Source organism: Echinops telfairi, unplaced genomic scaffold, assembly GCF_000313985.2.
Source record: "Echinops telfairi isolate 266 unplaced genomic scaffold, ASM31398v2 ScPeMD7_7400;HRSCAF=8409, whole genome shotgun sequence".
In the NCBI taxonomy this organism is placed as follows: Eukaryota; Metazoa; Chordata; class Mammalia; order Afrosoricida; family Tenrecidae; genus Echinops; species Echinops telfairi.
Genome location: NW_022111300.1, coordinates 18,750,542 through 18,760,393, shown reverse-complemented (window position 1 = coordinate 18,760,393; position 9,852 = coordinate 18,750,542). Strand labels below are relative to the sequence as shown.

General features: G+C 41.7%; 1 protein-coding gene across 2 annotated transcripts in view; it reads left to right on the top strand.

Moving 5' to 3' along the window:
• Positions 1 to 9,852, top strand: part of GAREM1 (GRB2 associated regulator of MAPK1 subtype 1) — a 224,227-nt gene that overhangs the window by 175,848 nt on the left and 38,527 nt on the right. For both annotated transcript variants that reach the window (XM_004702937.2, XM_004702936.2), the window contains exon 3: positions 2,452 to 2,582. In XM_004702937.2, coding sequence (XP_004702994.1) covers positions 2,452 to 2,582 — 131 coding nt within the window. The remainder of the gene's footprint in view (positions 1 to 2,451; positions 2,583 to 9,852) is intronic.

Here is a 9,852-nt window from a genome sequence, read left to right as displayed (position 1 = left end):
ATAAGAGCCTGGCGATGACGGCTGCAGTACTGAGAAGCCCACAACAAAAAATCCACTGACAAACAAAATTTAAACGAAGGGGAAAAAGGAAAAAAAAAAACCTGAACAGATAGGTAGCAGCCCCACATTTAATAAAGTTTTCTCTGATTTTGTAGTAATAGTTTTTCCTTACTCTATGCATTGATTGTACTTGACCTCTCTCCCCCTAGAGTATCATCTATAAGAGGGTAAAGACAGTTGGTTGGTTCACTAGTTCGCTCATATGTTCATTTTTAGATGTATCTCCAGCATTTAGAACAATACCTCCAGCTAGTAGACACTAAAAGCTGCTGAATATGCATGAAAGCTTCCCTATCTGTGTCTCCCTGGTGCCCCCTAGACTCATGCTCAGAAGTTTGTTCCATAATAGCTTTTAACTCCTTGTCAATTTTTCAAGTGTTATATTGCAAATTAGTACTAAGAAACACTTGAGTTCTTGACTGGATTACCATATGATCTTTTTCTCTGAATTGAAGACAACGCGGTTAGAAAGGTACACTGAAATGTGGCAACATAATTAGTCCCTGACATTTTTAGCAGTATGTTCACAGCCCTTCACAATTCCCTCTAATTGTGGATTCCACAATAGGGTTTCTTTTGCTGTAAATGTCCTAAGTGGAGAGAAGCCACCTGAAGCTCCAGCTCCTGATGGGTTGACACAGCCGCATTATAAGGTGGTGCACACCCCAAGCCCAGTCACTCCCTGCTCTTCAGCGACATCACAATTTGTAGAAGTTCATCTACCAAGAACATCAGTTCTGTGAAAGCTAAGGGTCCACCAGATGATTTTATCCTATTTTTAAAAACTTTTAAAAATACTAATTTAAAAAAATTAATTCTCCCAGGTCATTCGGTTTGAGCTCTAGAATGTAAATATGTGTGGGCATGAATAAAACTAAATGGTGACTTGGGGCTCAAAACAAAATGAATGATCTTTTTTCATCATCATGATGATAATACATTTAAGAACACGTTTGCCAATTAAACTATGTTTAGACTGCAGGGGTATTGGTTATGTTCTCCGTGGTATGCAGTCATCCCCGCTGTCCTATTTCAATTTTTTCTATCACCCTTAACAGCTTAGTACCCTCCAAACAAGGACTCCTACTTTCCTTATCCTGTTAGGTAGCCAGCTAGGGCCAGGGGTGGGGTTCTCCCTCCCATGCCTGCAAAGGCCCTCATAAAGGAGGTTGGAAAGAAATCGGGCAGCTTTTGGACGCCTATGGGAAGACCCCAAACTGATCATGCACAGACTAGGCCCCCTTAGCACAGGTGAAACCTACGACCTAGCACCCACCTTAGGTACATCTCACAGGTGGACCTAACTCAACCAATGAGGTCAACCAATACATTTAACTATGCCTTTCCAGCCAGAGGTGTTAAAAGCCGGCTGCTGGAAAGCCAGTTTCTCTCTTTAACCCTGCTCCTGGTCAGCAGCAGGTGGAGGGTGAGAGTCCCCTGCCCCCGCCCCGGTGCACACACACCTACTCTGGGCGTACTCAGGGCCCACGGCCTCTGCCCCACATGCTCCTATCGTATCCTGTAGGATCTTAGGCTTCTGGCCTCCCGGGATCCCCAGTAGGTTCTGCACATGTGGGTATTCTTTTCCACGCGGTTGTTCTGTGCCCAGTTGTGAACCCCAGCTCGGCTTCCTCGCGGCTTGGCCATTTTCCAGAAATAGCATGCACCCTTTTGAGACTCTAAAACCTGAAACTTGTCCTGTCCTCCATAAAACCTCACTTGGGTTACAAAACGTGCTTTGGCGTGAATTCTTTTAGCATGGGAAGCCAAGAACTGAAGTAGTTACCCACTCCAGGAACCTAACAATCCCTTCCACTTGCCCCTGGTAACCACTAATAAACTTGATCCGTTTGCCTATTCTGGATACCAGTACCTACTAGTGGGGTTGTCGTATTGTGACCGACTTATTTTCTATAGCATAATGTTTACAAGGTTCCTTTGTGTTGCAGTGCATATCGGAACATCCTTCCTCTTTAGTTACCCAGTCTTCTGTTGATGTATTTTTAGCTCATTTCCATATGGTGGCTATTGTGAAAAGGACTGCGATGTCCATTGATGTACTGAGCAGCCATTGTTCATAGAGTGACTTTATTAAGTTGTTTTTACTTTCTGATCAAATTACAAGTAAGCCTCCCTTCGGTTTGATTTCATTTCTGGACTTACAGGAATAAAGTCTGAAAGCAAAAGGAAAGCACCTTTGATTTTTCTTTTCAGCTGATTTTTCAGTATACACGTGAGGGTGTGTAAATCGCCCATGGTCACGTCTTTTAAATGACGACGATCCCGACTTTTACCAGAAATGGTGGGAGTCAGGAGAACGAATGCTGCGGCCACAGAGACAGCTGGCCAGTGTAAACACCTCACCTGCCTTCTGTTTATTCTGTCTTTCAGGACAATTCAAACTGCTGGAACAGGACCGAGATATAAAGGAGCCAGTGCAGTATTTCAACAGCGTGGAGGAGGTGGCGAAAGCATTTCCCGAACGCGTGTACGTCATGGAGGAAATAACATTCAACGTGAAGGTACCTCTTGAAAAATCAAATATTTATCCTCACTCAAATCATTGAACTTTCCAGTCAGGAAGTGCACAGCTGCCCTTCCCAGGAGAGTTTCTCCCTTTCCAGCGGGATAGCGTCAGTGACCAAGACTGGCCTTTTTTTAATCATTTTATTGGGGGCTCGTACAACTCATCGCAATCCATACATACATCCATTGTGTCAAGCACATTTTAAAATTTGTTGCCATTATCATTCTCAAAACATTTTATTTCTACGTGAGCCCTTGGTATCAGCTCCTCAATTTTTCCCCTTCCTCCCCATTCCACCCTCCATCATGAACCCTTGATAATTTATAAATTATTATTTTATCATGTCTTACACTGTCTGATGTCTCCCACTTTTCTGTTGTCGGTCCCCCAGGGAGGAGGTTATATGTAGATCCTTGTCATCGGTTCCCCCTTTCTACCCCACCTTCTCTCCTCCCTCCCTGTATCGCCACTCTCACCACTGGTCCTGAAGGGATCATCTGTCCTGGATTCCCTGTGTTTCCACTTCCTGTCTGTACCAGTGTACATCCTCTGGTCTAGCCAGATATGTAAGATAGAATTGGGATCATGATAGTGGGGGAGAAGAAGCATTTAAGAACTCGAGGAAAGTTATATGTTTCATCATTATTACCTTGCACCCTGACTGGCTCATCTCCTCCCCGCTACCCTTCTGTAATAGGGTGTCCAGTTGCCTACAATGGGCTTTAGGCCTCCACTCTGCACTCACCCTCATTTACAATGATAGGATTTTTTGTTCTTTGATGCCTGATACCTGATCCCATCGACACCTTGTGGTCATACAGGTTGGTGTGCTTCTTCCATGTGGGCTTTGTTACTTCTGAGCTAGTTGGCCGCTTGTTTATCTTCAAGCCTTTAAGACCCCAGACGCTATATCTTTTGATAGCCAGGCACCATCAGCTTTCTTCACCACATTTGCTTACACACACATTTGTCTTCAGCAAGACTGCGATTTTCTATAGCTGACTGGACTCCCTGAGAACTTACCTTGTTAAAAGTAGTGTTTCTTATTCTGTTTTGCTGTGTCTTTTCTTGTTTGTTTGTTTGCTTTTTTGTTTTTGTTTGGGCTAGAATTTAAAGTGAATGTTTGAGTTAAAAATATATAACTGTTAAAGGGTAAATTAAACTCCTTGCTTTTATTTTAAGGGAGGTAAGTAGGTGTGTGTGTGTTTAATTTGGATTTTTATTCCCTAATATCTAACAGTCGTTTGGGTTTATGTTCTGTGACTGTGATGCCTCCACTGTCAGGCGCAAAACATGTGATACAATGGATAATGAACACTTAGGCTAAAGAGGGTAAAAGAGACTTCCGGAGCATGCCCTGAGCACATGTTCAGTCCAGATAGTCTTTTTGACTATCCATATCCGTATGCAAGGACAGGAAGGTTGTACAGTATTTTGCCCAATAGATCGTTCTTAATCTTCGTTTTTCAAAGAAAAACCAAGTAGTGTTCACTGTGCTGCCTGTGTAGTGTGTTCTTAAGTGAGTGCCTTTGACTCCACTCGCCGTTCAAAAGGGACCAAGCACAGAGACCAGGCCACCAGATAGTTCCAACCTCATTGCCTGCACATCCATTGCGTTTTCTGCAGCTGCACTGAAACTACACTAAAATATTGCAAGTGTGTTCACACTGAAACAGATTTTCTGTTTAACCTCCTTTCTGCAGGAAGTCTAACTAAGTTGGACTCTGAAAATTTCCAGAAATCAAGGTTTAATTTAGGAAGCAAGTTTCCTGTTTCTTAGAAATCCACGCTATGTGAAAAAAAAACAGACTGCGGGAAATTGGCCCAAGAATGCAAACAGTGTCTCCGTGAATGAGTCAGCCATCCACCCCCAGCCCTCAGCAAAGAGGGAAATGCCAAGACAGCCTCCTTATGGGAGAAGCAGTTCTACGCTCTTTATGGGCTAATCAAAGCCATTCTTTCTTCTACTTCTAAGATAGAGATGCAATTATCATCTCTCTTTGGTGTTATCATTAAGATAGGTATGATTTGTGTTTTGTAAAAATTTTGTTAATGAGGGGGTTTAAGTGGAGAGAAAATGTTTTGAGAATGATGTACAAATGCGCTTTACACAATTGATGTGTGTATGGATTGCGATAACAGTTGTATGAGCCCCTAATAAAATGTTTAAAAAATTTTTTGTTAATGAAAGTATGGTTATATGCAAAAATATTGATCGTTTTAACTCCTTCAGTGGGCCAGGACATGAGTCATCCTGACAACTTGAGTCAATTACAATGAACGTTGGTGAGAACATGTAGATCTTAAAACGAACTGAGCCTCATTGGCCAGCAGTTACTCAGTCCTCTTCTATTGGTTTCTTGATTGGCTTTAAATCTCTCCTGAAGTTTGCATTTAGAAATACCAAAATGGGCTGGGGGAGGGAGAAGGGGAGAGGTGTTCATTGTTTACAAGCATAAAAGTTTTCCGATTTCCTCACGTTCAATATATTTTAGAGATACCTCTAGTAGCTAATATATGTATGGATGGTTTTGTGATCTATCAGCAGTGATTCAAAAGATAAGACTGCCTTTTGGTAGTTCTGTTTTGTAACAGGAGCTCATAAATGAATGATCAAGTGGTACTATGACAGAAAATACCACAAGTGATTGACTTTATCAAACAGAGATTATTCTCTCCCAGTTCAGGAGGCTGGAAGTCCAAATTCAGATTACCAGCTTCAGAGTAAGGGTATCTGGTTCTGGGTTTCCTGGTTCCAACTTGCCCAGTGTAGGCACCCTGGTCCAAAAGCTAAGTTCTTCTTCTCCCTCAGTAGAAACAGGTGTTGTGCTCTGCTCCCGCTCGTTTCAGATTAACGGTATTACAGGCCACACCCCAGGGCAACTCCTTACATCAAATGAGGGCTGTGTTTCGTCCCCCTCTTAGTACCTTCTTCATCTGATTGGTTTATCCCATCATGGGGGTCATTAAGTAACTGCCCCATTGTAGCACTGCATGACTGCCAAGCCAGAGAGTCATGTCCCAGACAAGTTAACACATACTTTAGGAGGACACAGTTGGTCCATGACAAGAGTATTCGTTAACAATGTTTGTTATAGAGATGCCATTTAAGAATTCATAGATGAAGATGTATATTGAATGCTTATAGCATCCGTAGAGCTCATTGGAATTTGGGACTTCCTGTTCTTTACATACATAAATATTTAATACCTCTAGTCTTAGTTGTAAAGTGTTAAGATGGTATTTTATCCAGCTTGCGCTAACTAATAAGATAGATTAATAATAGAAAGCTCAGGAAATTTACATCAAGGAATATTACAGAATTTGGTGTTCTTCATAGATAAATACTCAAGTCAATAAACTGAGGAGATACAGGCAGAGAGAGATCACAGGAAGCATTGTACTTCAAGATCGACCTTGAGATGTTCTTTTTGACATTGAATGCAATGCCATTCTCCTTGAATTTGTCATTCCCAGAATAATAAACCATATGATTATCCAATTCAAAATGGCCAATACCAGTCCATCCAAATAAGCTAATACCTAGGATATTGATCTTTGTGTGGTCCATCTAATTCTTGATGACTTTAAATTTTCCGAGGTTCATACTTAATACATTCCATGATCCAATTAATAGATGTTTGCAATTGTTTCTTCTCATTTTGTGGCATGCCCTATCAGCAAACGAAGATCCTGAAAGCTTTGCTCCATCCACATCATTAAGGTCAATTTTACTTGGAGGAAGCCATGTTGCCCCTGTTATTTGGGATGCTTCCCATCCTAGTGGCTCATCTCCGGCCCTGTACCAGACAATGTTCCACTCCTGTTCAGAAGTGGAGCCCCTGCCCCACCTTACTCTGCAAACTCCATTGCAATCTGTTCACCATGGGTAAGCTTGCTGCTATGTGATATCCCGATGCCATAGCTTCCAGAGGCTCAGCAATGGGTAAGCCACCACAGTATGACACACTGAGTGATGGGTGAAAGAAGCACTCCTATTAACTTTAAAAAGGGGTTTTCTATTTGTCTTTATTTAGAAGATACCTTACTTTGTTTAAAGTATTATTGATTTGATTAATTACATGAAATTCATATATAGTGTTTACATCTTTAGGCAGGAAATATACCTTGAGCACCAACTGTGTGCCCAGTGCTGTTCTAGGCACTATGTCGAACCCTCCCAATATGCCCATGTCTACAGGGGCAGATCTATACTATCCTATAGGGTGTTAGGAGTTGAACCAGCTTGATGGCAGTATTTTGGGTGGGGAGGTGGGTGGACAATAGGCAGACAGGCAGACAAATGAGTGAAGGTGAGAAGAGAGGAAAGAAGGATCAATTACTTCCCGGGAGAAGAGAGTTGGATATACACGCCTGGAACTTGCTGAAAGGTGTAGACATTGAAGTTCGTCTTCTAGGTGGCATTTGAAGTCCCAGAGTTGGATCGGTTCAAGTGCATCGGGGCCTCTCATTCAGGCCTTTGTCTCCTGGTTTTGTTTTTAACCCAGTGGACATTTGGGTACTGTCTAGAGGCAGTTTGATTGTCATGACTGTTACAGCATAGTGGAGTAGTTGCAACCGAGCCCATTTTGTTCACAAAGCCTAAAATACAGACTGACGGGCCCTGTAGGGGGAAAAAAGTTTGCCAAACCCTAATTCTACTAAAACAAAAAAAATTTTAATAAATTTCCCACCCCAGAGTATTTCACTTCCTCCTTGTTCAGTACTTTATATTCATTCATCCTAAGGACTCGGTGCCTAGTGTCGGGTTCGGTTTTCAAAGTTCACCCTTATTTTCCTGCGTTTTTGAAGACTTAGAACAGCAGTATCTAGTGAATGATTTTTAAAATAGGTTCCACCCATTCAAATCCAGGCCTGTAATGATAGACATTTTCCCATACGTGATTTTCTTCCATCAAAAATAATCACTAGCCAGGTTACCGGTGACTTTCTGTCTTTCCTGTGACGGTTCTGGAGAGAGAGAGGGGAAAGGCAGCTCCAGTTGAGGGGGGTAATTTGCAGCTCTCCTTGAGTGGGTAGAGCACGCCTTGTTTTCTCTGTTGTAGCCCAAAAGCTTTTCCCCATTAAAATCCCTGCTCTCAGGCCACAGGGAGCCCCAGTACCCAAATCTGGATCGTAGAAAGTTGCTATTTTCGCCCAGCTAGAGAGGTTGAGGCTTTCCGTTGTTCCCACATTGATTTCCCTAAAGGGGGGGAAAAAAGCAAGTTTGCATCATTTCAACTAGGGAACATAATTCACTGGGGAGCTGTGAGATTTCAGCCATATGTAGAGTAAGACAGTGTCTTATGAACCCCTTTGTCACATGGACTCTGGGCTGGGTGTTGAGCTGACAGCTCTCTCACCTGATTTTGGAAGCGGTGCCACTGCCTCCCAGAAGATGGCTGTAGTGTGGGGAGAGGGATTTCATTTATAGGAAAAGGAAAGCATATTACATTCAGAGAATTAAAGTGACAGGATTCTCCAGACTGAGAAACAAGATCATAAGTGAAATAGGAAAATGTGTAACTAATCCAAGAGGATTGAAGTGTTTTAAGACCTTGAGGTTTTGTAATCATCAAAACTTATATCCAGAAAGACCCTTACATTCAATCTAGCCCTGCTTCACCTTTAACAAATATGGAAAGTAAGATACAGGTACGTTAGTTGAGTCAGTGAATTCACATGAAGCCACAAAACTACTTAGCTGTAAGGCCTTATGTGGAACCCAGATGTCCTCATTCAAGCCAGTTATTTTTCTGCCCATTTCACTCTCTTTGCGGACAGAACCAAGATTTTGATCAGAATATCCTTTAACATTAACACAATTGTTGGCACTGTTCATTCATTTTCTTTTCTAAAAATCTGAATGATCATGTTCACTAGTTATTGCAAGTTTGCAATACCTAGCCAAAATCCTTTTGTCTTTTCTATTTCTAAAGCACTTGTGGCCTAACACATAGGATTTGGCAGCTTTCACGAATTCTATTCATACAAAATTTTGAAAATCTTAAACCATGCCAGAATGGGATGCCAATTTTTAAAATAAAATCATATAAGTTAGCTTAATTTTGTTTGTTTGTTTGTTTTCTCTCCCTCTGCATCAGTGGAGTTTTTAATTAGACAGCATGTGCCCAAATGAGCCCTTCTGAAATATTACCGTCGTAAAGTGCGAGCCCACAGCAGAGATTGCAGGCTAGCGTTGGGATTTGTTTTTGCCATTGGTATAATGAAGTATACTGCAGTGGCAAAAATGCACTGCTGAATAAATGAACCAGAGTTCTAAAGTTTAGTATGACTCATGCTACAGAACATTGAACTTTGAGGGCTTTTTTGTTTTGTTTTGTTTTTACCCCGAAGCACCCAAATCACTGGAAGTCTGTCAGCCCTGTTTTCCAGGTCATGGATTTGAGACAATCCACGTGCCATTTTTGACAACAAATTAGGTACCCTTTTCCAGGTTGTGATCTGAAAAAAGTGTTAAGGAATAAAGAGCGGCCCCCTCTCCCAGGTAGTTAGACTGTATCTTGTATCTGTAGATAAACAGCAAGTTAAACATGTGCCATGTTGCTTTTATTGACTCATTTTAACTGAACAAATTACCCATAAGGCCTTGGAAGTGCCTCAGTGGAAGCATTTTGGACTGCTCTTGTTCCTACTCTTGCCATTGTTATTTTCCCTCTTCTAGCCTTCTGGTGCTACTTGTCATTTACAATGCAAAAGCAGCAGCACACTAGTGCCCTTGGTTCTTTATATATTGGCAGTAATGCTCTAACAGAAAGGAGCCCTGGTGGCATAGTGGATTACACCCTGAACTGTTAACTGTAAGGTCAGCAGTTTGAACCCACCAACCGCTCCTCTGGAGAAAATGAAGCTGTCTGCTCCCAGAAAGATTTACAGCCCTGGAAAACTTTAAAAAGGGCAATTCTACTCCACTCTACTCTGTTCTATAAGATTACTATGGGTCGAAACTGGCTTGATGGCAATGAGTAGTGCTTTAACATTCATTGATTTTGCTTTTTTTAACAGTATAGCTCAGTCACAATTGCCATTCCCAGTTTAAAATACTGCTTCTAATTTTAAATACTTTTCTTGTTTTCTCTCTTAAAACAGTCCAGAAGTGTCCCCTCCTTGTGTTTGTAAAGTGATGATAATGCCAGTGAGGCAGTTTTTCCACTACTGTTTTGATCATTGGCTCTGCTGTTAACTCGTTTTTGCCTTGTTGTTGTTGACAGAGGCAGGCAAGTAAGCCTCAACTCATAGTGACC